Below are 16,375 nucleotides of genomic sequence, written 5' to 3'. Positions count from 1 at the left end.
AATGATAGTGGATGTAACTGGAAACTGAGCAGCTTCACACTGGACTGACTCATCAGCAACGGAGGGAAGGGTAATTGTTTTCGGGTGGGGTGGGGTGGGGCAGGAGAATATGGGAAACGGCTGCTTTTGTGAAGGGCAGTCGTCGTCTCTGTCCACTTGTGTGTCCACACCGTCTCCTGACGCAGCAGCACCATCAGTCATCAAACCTCCACCAACCTGAACAGTTACAGCAGCACCTACTGGTCATCTCTGGTAACTGCAACATGTTGTTCTTCAGCTCTGACAGTGTGAAAATGACCACATATACTGTACTATCTATCTATCTATCTATCTATCTATCTATCTATCAGTTAGGTTAAAGTTATCTATCTATCTATCTATCTATCTATCAGTAAGGTTGAAGTTATCTATCTATCTATCTATCTATCTATCTATCTATCAGTTAGGTTAAAGTTATCTATCTATCTATCTATCTATCTATCTATCTATCTATCTATCTATCAGTAAGGTTGAAGTTATCTTTCTATCTATCTATCTATCTATCAGTAAGGTTGAAGTTATCTATCTATCTATCTATCTATCTATCTATCTATCAGTTAGGTTAAAGTTATCTATCTATCTATCTATCTATCTATCCATCTATCTATCTATCAGTTAGGTTAAAGTTATCTATCTATCTATCTATCTATCTATCAGTAAGGTTGAAGTTATCTATCTATCTATCTATCTATCTATCAGTAAGGTTGAAGTTATCTATCTATCTATCTATCTATCTATCTATCTATCTATCAGTTAGGTTAAAGTTATCTATCTATCTATCTATCTATCTATCTATCTATCAGTAAGGTTGAAGTTATCTATCTATCTATCTATCTATCAGTAAGGTTGAAGTTATCTATCTATCTATCTATCTATCAGTTAGGTTAAAGTTATCTATCTATCTATCTATCTATCCATCTATCTATCTATCAGTTAGGTTAAAGTTATCTATCTATCTATCTATCTATCTATCTATCTATCTATCTATCTATCTATCAGTAAGGTTGAAGTTATCTATCTATCTATCTATCTATCTATCTATCTATCTATCTATCTATCTATCTATCAGTTAGGTTAAAGTTATCTATCTATCTATCTATCTATCTATCTATCTATCTATCTATCTATCAGTTAGGTTAAAGTTATCTATCTATCTATCTATCTATCTATCTATCAGTAAGGTTGAAGTTATCTATCTATCTATCTATCTATCAGTTAGGTTAAAGTTATCTATCTATCTATCCATCTATCTATCTATCAGTTAGGTTAAAGTTATCTATCTATCTATCTATCTATCTATCTATCTATCTATCTATCTATCTATCTATCAGTTAGGTTAAAGTTAAAGTTATCTATTTATCTATCTATCTATCTATCTATCTATCAGTTAGGTTAAAGTTATCTATCTATCTATCTATCTATCTATCTATCTATCTATCTATCTATCAGTTTGGTTAAAGTTATCTATCTATCTATCTATCTATCTATCTATCTATCTATCTATCTATCTATCTATCTATCTATCTATCTGCATCCATGCTAATATTGTTTGTATGATTGTGGAGTACGAGTTGTTTATACTTGGGACTAATCATATTCCTGCTCTAATCAGTCGTGGATCAGTGTGTGTGTGTGTGTGTGTGTGTGCAGCGAGCCTCATTTCTGTAATAAAGATGATGAGTATCAGTCTGTTTCCTCAAGTGCGCCACTCTTCAGTTTCGAGATCAATTAGGATCAATTAGCTTTGCATGTGCAGAGACTGCGGAGCGCCGTTTCCATGGAGCGGAAGGGAGCTGCAGTCGTGGTCTCTCTCTCACACACACACACACACACACACACACACACACACACAGAGTCAGAGGATGTCAGGGATTAACTGCTACTACATAATTATCAAGCACCACAGACAGTGAACAGAATCTTTTCTTTGCGCTTTGACGCCACAGTGAATTCTGTTTCAATTTATCAAGGTATTCTTTTTCGGTTTTTGATGAAAGCTGGTGTCGAGAATGCAAAAAAATGTCTCATGTATCACCCTCACACATGGAGATACACTTAATTGTACACATACTTACGCATGTACAAATAAACAGACATATATACACTTATTCATTAACATACTACAAGGCTTTTACTTAAGTAATATTATTAAAAAAAACTTCTACCAAAGTCATTTTCTGGTAAGATACTTGTAAGTATCCCTTTTAGGTACTTTATACAAGACTGGTATTTGCACATAATATGATCTTTCTATGTACTGTTATTGCGTTATCATGATGGAATATTGTGATCTCACATGACGGGTCCCCATATGACCACACTGGACACTCATTGGCCCCCCCCCCACATTGGTCAATAGAATTTGAAAGCCCTGCCTCACAGCATACATTAGTTTCTCACTGATGCTACAGTATGAGACACGTCCATTAATCTTGTCTCCGTGTCAGAGGTATTCCAGATTTCCAGTTGTTATTTACAGCAGTGGCGGCTCATTGTCACGTACACTTACATGAAGAAGAATTACAGACATTCATGAACTATAAAAACTTGTTTCTTACCCCAGAGGTGAATGGACTCATGTCAAAGACAGGTATGCGTGTGTGTGGATTTAAAGGTGTTTTGTACACGCTGCGTTAACTGGCTCGATTAAAAAATGTTTTCAACACTGCTGACACTCATTATTGTTTGTTACTTTCAGAGGAGAACCAGAGAATTAAGGACTGAATGAAGAAAATTACAATGGCCCTTTGTTCTGCCGGAGTCATAATAGCGCAGGAAATTATCTTTTAATTTGCCTCATTTGGTGAATGAGCAGATGACGTGTGAGGATTATTGATTCCCACAATTCCTTTGTGTTTTTAATGGGCATCTCATTAGATGTGCTGCCGTGTCCTACGCCTCTGCGCCTCATTTTACTTTAAAATTCTGTGATTCCATCACAGCCCCCTTGTATCACCCACAGTGCACCTCCTTGGGCATTTCACAGGAAATTGGATTGGACTAAACACGTGTTGTAATACAGGACGAAGACGGCGTTTAAACCCACCTGATTATCATTGCACTTTCCTTTCAAATGTGCAAGAAAATGTATGCGTTTCATGTCGCGAAAATGAAATTGTCATCCTTCATCTCTTGAGTATCAAAGGCACGGGAGTGTGGAGACCTGCCCTTGAAACGCGTCATCCCATTTCTGCATGTGCTGCTGATGTCTTTAACAGGAAGAACAAAGAAGGGGAGGGAAAAAAATGTGGATTATTTTACATATCTCTTTTCTTGGGCCTGTAATTTCACATATTTGCAATGTTAATGCCCCGGCAGCCTGAGGTTAATACGTTATTTATAATTCAAACACTGTGGTGGAAGCTCCTGGGTCAAATCAGAGGAATAAACAACAACAAGGAGAGGAACTTAAGTTAGTAAAGGACCACTGAATATAAGACAAACAACAATAGGTTAAGGGAACTAAGTCACCAAGGGCACCAGTGTGTTTTGCTATTTAAATGTGAGATTGGAGTGTACGACTGCGGTCATCTGGCACATATGACGTCCTTGTCCTGCATAAAACAACACAACGCATTATTGTGTGAATTGTTGAATGTTTAAACACTTTTTTTAGATGATTTGTTTATTCATGATTTTCTTACATTTTCTTTTATTGACTTGAATTGAGCTGAACTGAATCCAATCCTTTTTTATTTTAATGTGTTTTGGGCGCCACATGGAACAAATTGCTTCTGGCATTTTATTGTATTTTCTTTCTCATACTGTAAATTATACAAATAAACAAAAACATGTCTGACTCTTTTAATTTAATTTAATTTTTTGTTTATGTTGATTTGTTTCGGCACTTTTCCGTACTTTCTTACACAGAAAAACAAAAACATCTACAGGTAATGCTTTCATCTTGGTTAATATAATTAGATTTAATTTAGCAACATAACATTTTGGCATTCACTCATTTTCTCCAATTGTGTAAAATAGAGGCTCTCAAACACCTGAGAAAATATTGATACAGAGGACTAACTTTTACTAGTCCTAGAGTAAAGAGTAAATTTTAAACAAGCTACTTTTTATTTACTCTAACTTAAGTACACTTTAATACCAGTAATTTTACTTGTACTGAAGTAAAACTTTATCAATATAGAGGTACTTTTACTTGAGTATCCACCTCTGCAAGAAGACTGCAGGACACCTGTAATTCCTCAATGGTCCAGCAGGGGGTCGACGTTACTCTCGCACTTCATTATGAAAAACTTTACTTGAAGCTTCAAAGTGGGAGGAAACATTTCTCTGTTGCACTTGAACCAAATGAGCGGAAGTGATGCTGGAGAAGAAGAAGTTCGCGGCTGAAGCGCGCGCGCGCACACACACACACACACAACCGTTGACAATCAGTGGAGGAGACCGGTGAGTAGCCACACACACACACACGGTAGTTGAACACGCTTCCTCTGCTGCCAATTGTGTAGAAAACACTTGTATTAATGTTTTCTAAAGTAAATTACACGTGTTGTTGTGTTTGTTGACACTTGTTTGTCGTTCTGTTTGGCTCACGGTGAGCTGACCTGCAGCTGTTCGCCATAATTAATGAGATTAACAGCGCGTTGACGTTCACTGTCCTTCCACCACAGTTTGGCTTGTTGTTGAGAGGATAAAGATGGAGTGGCGCCAGCAGACCAGTGTCAGCTGTGCAGACGCTTTCACCGAGGCTCAACGCTGGATTCAGGTTTGATAACTTTCATTTCTCCTCTCCCTTTCTGTGTGTGTGTGTGTGTGTGTGTGTGTGTGTTTAATAATCTCTGTTGGCCTGTTTGTTGTGTTTTATTTCCTTCAAACACCTGCAAATCTGCCCTTTAGTGCTGAACAATTTAGGGCTGCATCGATTAATCCTGATTAAATGAATTGTCAACTATGTTGAGAATGGTTAATCAAGTGATTTCTTTTGGTTTGTGGACAAGGCAAGACCCTTAAGTACATTTAAGTAGAGCTGCAACTAACGATTATTTTCATAATCGATTAATCTATCGATTATTTTCTCGATTAATCGTTTGGTCCATAATATATCAGAAAACCTTAAAAAATGTTGATCGGTGTTCGTCAAACCTGGAAATGATGATGTTCTCAAATGTCTTGTTTTGTCCACAAACCAAAATGATTAACTTTTAATGATTTCTCTGTTATCCAGATCAAAGAAATTAAGAAAATATTCACATTTAAGAAGCTTAAACAATCGGAAATCTTGTTTTAATCATTAAACCCTTATTTACATTGCAAAAGTGCTGTAAAAATACATACAAAATGTGACCTTTAACCTCATGGTCACATTTCCTTTCTAATGACAAATTAAAAAAATAAAAGTATTTTTAACTAGTTAAATGCTATTAATGGGTTAAATGCAGAGGTCAAATTCACTATCACACATTTGTGTGTGTGCAAAAATGACTAATTCTGTATAGCGTTCGTCTCCGAAAAATATTCAGATTTCCACTACCTTGGTTTAAAAACATGACATTCCAAGATACCTTTTCTGTTATGATTCTTATATCATAACATTGAGCTTTTAACTTTTGGCCGGATATAACTTTTTTTTTGTGTGGGCCCACGTGTGAAAATCAAACCATAATCATAGTCAGAAGAATTACCATTTGATATTTTCTCCAAATTGTACTGCCCTACTGTTCAGTCATATTTAACTTCTTGCTCCAACAAATGGTGAATGCCCATTATCTATGATAATGAATTGAATTTCTCTGGTTTGTGGGCCAAAAAAACAACAACAACTATAAGGTTTGGGGATAAGTTCTCAAACATTATCATGCTGATGCTCGTCTTTAATGACTCGGCTGATACTGAGGAACCTTCACAGACACCGTTCCGAACACTTTTTCAAATATGACAAAATATTGTGACCACATTTGTAATATAAATCGTGCCAAGAGCAAAAGGTGTACATAATTAAACGTTCATTTTATCTATGTTATTTGTTAGATTTTAAGTAAAAAGCCTTAAGAATGTTTTGGAAATTTATTTGGGGATGATATATTGACCAGCCTCAGGTAAGGGGCGCTTGCCATCTGATTATTCAGAAAAAATAGATTTCCCTGCATGACTCACAGGGCTTATTCACCAACTCGTATTGTCTAATTCCCCAGAAGTCGAAGCAGCAGCTTCACTTCTGCAGTAAACAAACGCTGCACGTGTCCAGTTGTCCCCCTCGCTGTCTGCTATTTGTCTCATTTTCCTCCTCTTCTGTGTCTGTTCATTATCTTTTTTTTTTTAGAACTAAAATACATAAGTAACACAATGGAAATATGTCACGTTGACATGGATCAGACGTGTAATTGCACCAAACCAGGAAGTCATGATCAGATCGACTGTTTATGTAAACGTTTGGAAGGAAATTTGTTACCGAATAGGCTGTATAGGAGTTTTCAGATTTGCATGTTTTCATGACACACATTTATTCCCATCAGGCTTTAATTAAGTAATAATTCTGATTACTTATTGTCCATTTAAGCATAGCTGGTGTCTTTTAAAAGTGACCCATTATCTGAAAAATGCATTTACATCGGTTAACACTTGGGGAGACAACTGATTGGGTGGGCTTGGTTAAAGGTCGCATTGACAGGGAAATATCTTATTTGTCCTCTTAAATGACGGAGACACAAATACACACATCTGATTTATAGCATATATAATATATATTTAATATTCATATATTATTTCCAAACACAATTTGGCTTGAAATCGACTTGACAATATCGGAATTCATCTGCCTTTTTTTCCCCTGAATTTGTGCCACAGAATGAGAGAATTAGATCAGAATTGGTTCATACACATCATGCAGTGTAAAAGCAGCCACAGCACACACACAATTACGTTGATATCAGACACATCTCCACAGTCGCACCCGCTAAAAATCATCTTTGTTGTCCACGTGAACGGATGTGATGTTGGTGTGTATTTGATTAAAGGAGGTGGGGAAGAAAAGAGATTCAGATTTGAATGTGGTCATTTTAATCCCAGGTGTGAACACAGAAACCTCGGAGGCAGATAATTAGGCAATGTTGAGGGGAGAAAGCAAAAGATATGAGTAACCGTGTGTTTGGCTCGCTCTGTACCACAGCACTACCTCTCTTGGCACATGTTTACTTGGTCATGTGACATATCGGCAGGTTTTTCTGTTGTTTTTTTTCTGCCAGGCTTGCGCTGTTGAGGATGTGGTTTTTAAGCAGCACACTCTCTCGTATTTCAGTGGCTGCTCCTGTCCAGGCTGTGTAGAAAACTATAATCCTTCAATCATAACAAATGAATACAACTTGTAGACCATTGGCACCGAATGTTGACCAAGTCTTAATGGGACCATTACTGTCAATTGTGTCTGAGTGGATCATTGTGAGAATTGTGTACAGCGCTCACTTGGCAGTTCGCCCTTGCCAATTTTTACCCATCTAGTTTTCTGCACCAGTGAATGATTGTGTGTGTGTGTTTGTGTTTGTGTACGATTTTAAGGATATGCTAAATGGTGTCATAAACTTGGAATGTGTTGGCACTAATATTCTGCGTTACAGATTGGAGTATAATAAGCCTTCATACATTAAAGTGTCCTGCGAATGTTGGTGTTTATCATTAGCACAGTATCAGCAGCAATTGCATATAAATGTTCGCTCAGCGGCCGCTGGTCTCCGGCAGAAATAAAAATGGATTGTGCAAAGAGGCCATTTTATTTTGTGGCGAAACGGGCGCAGAAGTGAAGAGGTGTTCCTCTGCTTCACAACAGTCCTCCATCACCATTGTAACGAGATGAAATTGTAGTTAGTGCAATTTTTTTTTTATTTAAAGCTGCAGTGTATAACTTATACACTTGACTTAACCTATAAACAAATATCCATTGGATTCAAACTGTTTGAAACAAATGAGTTTGCACAATCCTGATTAAGCCTCACAACTCCGTACTACTTACGTACTAGGGTTGTGTCGCCGGTAGAGCTGCAGCTAACGATTATTTAATCAATCGAGTAATCGTCCATAAAATGTCAGTGTTCTCAAATGTCCTGTTTTGTCCATTACTTGACCAACTATTCTGTTTTGATAATTTCTTTGTTATATGGAGGAAAGAAACTGGAAAATCTGAAAACTTGTTTAATTCCTTAAAAATATTCAAACCGATTAATCAATTGTCAAAATAGTTGACCGTTAATGTAGTAATTAAGTAATTGTTTCAGCCGTAGTAGTGAATTCTCCTGCTTTAAAAAAAAAAGAAAGAAGATGTTTGATGGCATAAATGGTGCTTGTCCCTGACTGCTGCTGCATACACACAATCGCTCCCTCAGTCAAGACTGATAGTTTTGCTTGATAGACGCTGTTTTCAGATAGACATAGCACACAAACGTGACATCACTTCTGCTCATTGAGACCAAACAGAGGCAGAATAACGACAACCGAAACACCAGAAGTTACACACTGCAGCTTTAACAATTCCTCAGTTAATCATTTTCTCTGTTTTCGTAAAAAAGACTAGGAATTAAAACGGTTATAGTTTCTTGGAGCCCAAGTTGATGCCTTTTAAAGTCTAAATTGTGAGCTGTCTGCACACAATGTAATCTAAAGAGTGGCAGAGAAAAGATGTAATCTTTTAAAAAATAATGTAAACACAACAAATTGCTTGGTCATCAAAAATCAAATCGTTGCGTCTCTTGTCATGTTTGACCATATTAGGTTTGAGAAACCCCGTTGAACATGTTGTGTGGAGGAGTTTGTAAGTCATACTTGGATGTAATCCACTGAATCTGGGGTTTCTACATGGAAACTGTTTGAGATTAACCAATTAAAGATTGGTGCTGTGGAACACACACAAACTTCCATCACAGTTTTTTGTTATGTTGTCGAACTGGCTTTGCTTTGTTTGCCCCGTTCCTTTTGAGAAGCGTCTGCTCCATGCCCAGCTCCATCCGGCGGCAATGAATTGTGATTGTGTGGATTCCTGTGGGGACTAATTAGTGAGAGGAATAGTCTTTTGGGGCCCATGGCTGGTTATGAAGCTGAACCTCAATAGCCCCATTGCTGTGTCCTCATTACAAAGCTCTCTGGCCTCATTGCTTACACATAGAATCTTTGTTTTGATCAAAACATTTGTTGATGGTTTGAGGAGATGATTGTCTAAAATATATTTGTTGCTTTTATCAAGCATTAGTGTTGTGAATGGCGGCTTTTTGTGCAATAGTTGGCAAATCTGTCAGAGCAATTTTTGACAAACTCATAACTATATTGATTTAAATATGTATAGTATACAAGAATTAGTGACATCTAATGGTGAGATTGCAGATTGTGTTTACACTGAGTGGAACCGTTCGGTTAATACGCTACATATTTTTTTGTGATTCCATTTGGAATAGTACCAAAATTACCAACCCTAACTGTTCCATTTTTGGTACCCTTCCCGACCCTTGGGGTACCAGAGTAAAATGGTACGATGTGGTCAGGGTGGAGCTAGAACAGCTCCACCGGATTGGGTTACTGTCTATTCTCATACGAAGTTTGACGTCTCGTTGAGACAAACGGACACTAAAAGGAGCCGTTGGATGTCCTCCATTGTTGTCTCATGTCGCATTTAATGTTGTTGTCGCACCGGCACAACGTCACGCTACGTATCTCCTACCAAGTAATGGTACTGTTCTCAATTGGAACACAAGCAGCACTGAGGGCTTTACTGTTCCAAACCAGACTGTACAATGATGGAAACACGGTTGGGTCACAATATCAGTTTGGTGATAAATCGTCGTCCGTCCTCGTGCAGCACGATAAACGATACGCCATGGCAAATGTCGATATTTTAATTAAAAAATGAAGGCGCTCTAAAGTAAACAGTCCCTGCTAGTTTCACTCCCTGGGCGTCACTGCTCAAATGAATGAGGGGAAATTTGGGTGGAAGATACCAGGTCAAAGAAGAGTGAGTTTACAGCTGGATAATGGGTGTCCTGTGATTTCCCCCCCCCTATTACTTGGGTAGTATGTTCCAATTCTCCAAGTAAACCCTCCTAAATGTTTCACACAGGACTACAGAAGCATGGCAAACTTGCAGTATGGGTTAAAATATGTACATAATACCATGTTTGTATGTACCATATATTTGTGTGCCTTTTGTATAAAGGTATAACTCAAGTCTTCAAATAGTCAATTTAAAAGTTACTTTTAATACTGTGTCAGCCACTCTGCAGTTTCTGTTTTTTTAATTTATTGTCAGTGTTTCTGCCTTGTGTTGTGATCATTTTTTATTTTTTATGTTTGAAATAAACTCGGCTTGTTAGTGGTCTTCCGACACCGGCTGTAGTGGCTGCGGATCCCCTTGCATTGCTGATGTATCCACATGCAAATGTTAGTTATAGTCTCTGCCAGACCATAAACCTGCATGAAATTAGACATCCTACTTGTTACCTTCATGGCCACATAGGAAGAGCTGTAATTATTTCCCAGCTACATCTGTTAAAGACTGTGTTGGTTTCTATATCTTTGTCTTTCTAAAAGCAGCTGAGGGACTAACTCTGAATATTGATGGGAGATGGGGGGGGGGGGGGGGGGGGGGGAGAACCTGTGAACACACCTGTTAATTAAAAAAAAGTGTTATTTTCTTCACTTCACAGTTTCTTCTTATTTTTTTTTAGGAGGTGACTGGAAAGTTGTTTGGTTGCAGTGACTTTCGAGCTGCCTTAGAGACTGGAGTCCTGCTTTGCGAGTGAGTTATTTACAAAGTCACACTTTCATTCCCGAGAACTACATACAGGCTAAATTACAGTCGGGTTTAATGGGAAGCTGCACTCCGGAGATTCACTTGTATCCCTACATTTTTGCTCATAACAACATATTCCAGGAGTTCAATTTTGATGTAATTGACAATCTGAGTTTCCATAAAGCTCTCTGTCCAAGATGCAGTTAAAGTGGTTTATAAGCTGATGAATATTTTCTGTTGTTGCATTCCTCTCATTGGAAGACGTTCAGGATGTTGTTCAGCTCCATTTTCTTTGCCTTCCTTGTGGAATTGGGATTGTAATCTGAATGATTTGTTTATTTGTTGTTTTGGCTTACAGTCTGATCAACCATTTGAAACCTGGCATCATTAAGAAAGTGAATAGACTTTCTACACCCATCGCTGGCCTGGTGAGTTTTTAATATAAACAGTTTTTTACTTCTGTCTGTCTGTCTGTGAAATGAGGATAAGCACCGTGTAAGACAATATGACACCTGCTAGCCAGGAAGTTTGAATGCATCATGTGGTTTCCTGTCAAAGCTGCCGAGTAACAATGTTGTGATCCTGAAACTGCATTTCACTGCCACAATCCACCTTTTTTTTAATCACTGTTATTATTATTATTATTATTATTATTATTATTATTATTATTATTATTATTATTATTGTTATTATTGGGCCTAAATTCAAATGCAAATGTATATTTTCTTCCTTCGGGCTGTGTTCCCATGAGCTTCATATAAGTATAATTGCCGACATTGCCCAAAGCAAGAGCAGAGAAAAATCGATTTCAACCTATCGGGGGGGCAGCAATGAATAAATGGACAGAGCTCACCAGTGGTGGGTGTGAGATGCACACGCCACAGAGAATTACTTTGACGGCTCAGAGTTCCTTACCGTTTATTTTGCATGTTTAACTTGACTGCCAACACTAAATGTCTTTTCCTTTCTCTACACGACTACTGACATGTAACATGGGTCTCTACAGTATATTGACGCGTGTATGAACATGCCGTTTGAAGTGGTTTGAAAGGTTAGACTTTGATTGTTGCTCCCTGGGTGGCGTCGTCATTAGAGATCTGATGTGGCAGATGGGAGAAATCTCGGCAAGCTGCTAACTTAAAAAGTGCTGATTGGTGTTTTTTAAAAAAATTTTTTTTAAGGAAACTGGCTTTTACTCGGCATTAAATCAGACTCAGTCAATTTTGAACGTGATGTGTTGTAAAATGTGTACTAGAAGTGGTGGTTGCTGCAATAACCAGTTTGAAAACATTGCATAAGCAGGGTTGCCAGCTTCTCCCAAAATATCGACGTGCTTACACCCAGCGTTGGACTGCGTTCATGCACAAACACGTTCACGTATAGAAGTGTCCCAATGTCTGTTTTATTTTTTTATAAATATTGACACTACTTGGTTAATTTTAGCATGTCGGCAACAGGCAGAGATGGAGAGAAGAAAGTCTGCTCTAGATCAGCAGTGGAGAACGGCAAAGGAACAACAGGAAAAATTTCTCCACTGCAGACTTTATCTTAAACTTTCTGTATTCATTTGCCGTAGGTGATGAAATCTGCTGCCTGCTCTTTTGATTTCAGGGTCAGTGAGAACATTTGTGCCCTTTTTGTGGTTTTTAAAGGCTATTTCACGACTATTTTGATAGACGGCTTGTTGTCGATTATTGAAACGATTAGTTGCCTAATCGGATAATAAAACAACAATAAAAATAATCAATACTGTCAATAAACATTGATGTTGTATAGTTAACCTCTACAAATGGTAAATAAGATCATTTGTATTTTAATCAAAGGACTGGCATGAGTTAATATAAGGAGAGGGTGTTAGATCTGCAGCAGCCACCTCGCGAAATTATACTGTTCGGCTCCCATTAGAGATAGGTAAAGTAAGCGTGACGACTTAACGGACAATTATCAACAATTAGAATTTTATCACCTTTGTTCATAACTTGGCAAAAGTATATTTAACATTTAAATTAAAAAATAATGACACGTTTTTAAAAACACTTCAACGTGATGATTTGCTAATGAGTTGGGCACATCTCAGTACTCTTTAGGGCAGATGTGACCAGCTGATGAACAGCAAATCGCGACATTGACACCCTGGATGTGACAGAGCACATGCTTGACAGGACATGAAAGTATGAGAGTGAAACTTTGTTGCAAGCATTCAACCGAATAGTTGCTAACAGTGTTCCCCTGTTGTACATCTGCTAATGCATGTAGGAAAAGTGTGAGGTTTGCTTGCATCTCATTATCACTAACCCTCTCACTTTCATTCTTTTTCTGGCATTTAAATTCTCCAGGATAACGTAAGCGTGTTCCTGAAAGCCTGCGGGAAACTGGGACTGAACGAGTCCAAGCTTTTTCATCCTGGAGACCTGCAAGACCTGTCCACTCGTGTCACACTCAGGTACTGTCACGTCAGGTGGACAGTTGTTGACAGTTGTCCTCATGCTACAGGTTCTCACACCTCAGAGAACCTCTAGTGTGTCACACCTCGGTGATGTTTCTAGATGGTTTTAGAATGTATAGTGTTGTATACCCGCTGTGCATATAAAAGATACAGGTTTTATTCATGCATTATTCAAATATTCAATCATATGGCAGCAGTGCAATGTATAAAGTCATGCAGAAGAAGTTAAAGATTTATGTAAAGTGAGTGGTAGATGGTGTAGAATGTTACTTTTAAAAGTAATTAGTTGTGTTATGATGTTTCTGCAATTAAAATTTAACTTGTTGCATCATTGTTGGCTTTCCCGTGGACGTGCCTTCCAAAGACTCACTTTTATTTCTTATACTTTTACTACTTTCTCCATGTTTGGGAAAACTTCAAGGTTACAGGAGTTGTTTCTGTCAGTTAATGCTCCTTCTTTGATTTTTGTCATGGGAATTTCATAAACTCCTCAGGAGTGACGGCTTTAGCCCGGTTATTAGTTAGTTTCACGTAATTTACAAACCCTTCTTAACCAGACACAACCACGCTTTCTATTATCTATACTGTTAAACTATTAGAAAGATGTACAAACACAAACTGTTAAAAATAAAAGGTGATAGATTGATGGATTTCATTTTTAAAAAGTAATTTAATCAGAATAATTCAGCCCGATTACTTCCAGTAAGCTGTCCGCCGAAGATGCTCTAGAGTCGATGTCTGCAGATGTTCTTTATTTTTAGTGACACATAGAATTGGATTTATTGTTTAATTAGAATTTGAGCCTGTTCTCAGAGAAATGCAGCAGTTCTCTGCGCTTGACGGTGAAAATTAAACGCCTTCTTCATTTTAGGCCACATTGAACCCTCAGGACTAACTATTAAAAGACAATGTTAACATTTTTCATAGATATCAGAAGTTTTAATCGCTAACGTTACCTTACAAGTTTCCACTTGGTAAAATATAAAGCATGGCTTATATTTTAGGCGACTTATTTAGTCGTCTATTCTTGGTTTGTTGCCAAATTATTTATCCTCCTACATGTCACACAGTTTAGTCATAGCCTGTGCCTCCCATGCCTTTATTATATTCTGCTCCTTCAACCTGGAATATGTTACTGGACTTGAATGTATTGCATTGTTAAGTCTGTCTTAGATATGTATAAATACAAATTACAGTAGTCCATAAGATTAGATGACTTGTGACATTGAGTACTCTTAATTTGATACTTTGTAACACGTTACTTCCAACACTGTTGGCGGATCTGTCGACATAAGCACCCCGTTTATGAATTCAGAGGAGAACAGCCACACTAGTGACTACAATTTAAACCCAAGTAGCAAACCCACCGTGACGTCAGCCATGGGATTGTTAACTGCTGCTGTGAAGCTTCAAGTATAGTCATTTCATCATTGGGTGTGTCGAGGCTGAGTCTGGTGGTGTAATGGTGTGGGGAATGTATTTATATATATATATATTTTTCTTTTTGTTTTGAGCCCTGTAATACCAGGTTGTCATTGTTTGAATGCCACAGCATATATGGGTATTTTTATTATTGTGTGCATCATTTTATGGCCCCACTTTACTGTCCTAATGGTTGCATCCAACTGGATTATATACCAAGGCAAAAGTCGTCTCAAGCCGGTTGTGAAAATACTTTGACACAGTCCATAATATATGAAATATTATGTCTGTCGCGTTGGTAGCATTGAAGTCATACACCAAGGCATTTTAACGACAGTGCCTGTGCTGTAAAAGCTTTATTGTTCCTGTATTAGTGTCATAGCTGCTTTGCATTTATGAAGATATGAACTTTGCCTAACAAGCTGCTGCTTTACGAGTTGATCGCCTGCTCCGCAGAAACCCTGATAAGCAGCTGATTAGTAGAGCATTGCAAATGAGAAGTCTTAAAATGTGTTCTCTCCTCACTGCTCTCCATCTTTTTTTTTTTCTTTAAAGTGAAGTATTTGCACTTGTTTTTATTCCAGCATGATTTGTTTAGCTCCCTTTTTTTTATTTCAGGCGAGATGAAAGCAGCAGAAGACTCAAAAATGTAAGTATGACATGAATTAGAGTTCCATTCATTTTCCTCTTAAGTCATTTTATTTTTTTTAATGTCATTCAATTATTTTTTCCTATTCCCGCTCTCGACAACGAGTGATGCAACTGTATCCTCCTCTGCTTCATCTGTTTAATGAACCACAAATGTTAAAGGTGAAATATGCAAGCAACGTATCGTATCAAGACATTAACTGACTTTAATGTGTCACCAGAGATTAAGGAAAAGTGTTAAATTGAAATAATGGCTTCACTGATAACAACGGCACAGCCAGTGTTTCACAAAATAAATGTTCCCTTCAACACACTGGTTGCTAGCAGAGAGCAGCTAGCAGAGAGCAGAGAGCAGCTAGCAGAGGGTTGAGGAATTTTCAGAGGGCTGTGGAGCCGAAACGTACTGAGGGCCGGAGTAACCAAGGACTTAGCTGAATAATATAGCCGTAAACGCCTACGAAATTTACCCTTTACCGTGACATTTTTTTACTTGTTATATGGCCTTACCAGGTCATTTTGGCCCTAACCTCACTTCTTCTCCATGCTAACCCTAAACCCCGGGGTGCACCTTTCCCCGAAATTGAGTTTTTTCTTGTACGTGATATACTTAGAAGCCGTCTCTTCTTCCACTTTTCTGAGATCTTTGTGACTTCTACCTTGGGGAATAGTTGACGGTGCTGGCTTTTCATTGGCAGCTAGCAGAGGGCAGCTTCATTTCGAGGTTTGGGAAACAACTATTTCCTGGAACATTTTATGGACCAAACAAGTACTCGATTAATTGAGAAAATAATAGACCTATCTTTAATTATAAAGATTCCCACTCATAATTAATATTTAATAATATTTTCTAGTAAAGGTTGGTGTACATGGTGTTTTACATGAGTTTTCCTACATGAAAGAAATGCAATCTCGTTATCAACACAATTAATCAGTATTTGGTACCAACATCCCACCAGCACCAAGTCTCGGTTGAAACTGTCAAACACAGTAATCAAAGCTCTCCTTGATCATTTACCAAGCAAGCAAAATAACTGGCAGGAATGTAACCAATTTATTTTTTATTTTTTAATTTTTTTTAAATTGAGTAATAGTAA

General features: G+C 37.7%; 1 protein-coding gene across 7 annotated transcripts in view; it reads left to right on the top strand.

The window, feature by feature from the left end:
* The first annotated feature begins 4,354 nt into the window (after positions 1 to 4,354).
* Positions 4,355 to 16,375, top strand: part of LOC131459943 (LIM domain only protein 7-like) — a 36,453-nt gene continuing 24,432 nt past the window's right edge. For 6 of the 7 annotated variants that reach the window (XM_058630118.1, XM_058630121.1, XM_058630120.1 and 3 more), the window contains exons 1-6: positions 4,355 to 4,446; positions 4,671 to 4,765; positions 10,701 to 10,771; positions 11,124 to 11,193; positions 13,102 to 13,208; positions 15,252 to 15,282. In XM_058630118.1, the coding sequence (XP_058486101.1) occupies positions 4,697 to 4,765; positions 10,701 to 10,771; positions 11,124 to 11,193; positions 13,102 to 13,208; positions 15,252 to 15,282 (348 nt within the window). In that variant the 5' untranslated portion in view covers positions 4,355 to 4,446; positions 4,671 to 4,696. Of the gene's footprint in view, positions 4,447 to 4,497; positions 4,766 to 10,700; positions 10,772 to 11,123; positions 11,194 to 13,101; positions 13,209 to 15,251; positions 15,283 to 16,375 lie in introns of those variants that run through there. The other variant, XM_058630116.1, reaches the window with a different exon arrangement.

Source organism: Solea solea, chromosome 5 (genome assembly GCF_958295425.1).
Source record: "Solea solea chromosome 5, fSolSol10.1, whole genome shotgun sequence".
In the NCBI taxonomy this organism is placed as follows: Eukaryota; Metazoa; Chordata; class Actinopteri; order Pleuronectiformes; family Soleidae; genus Solea; species Solea solea.
This window is presented reverse-complemented; position numbering and strand designations above follow the sequence as displayed.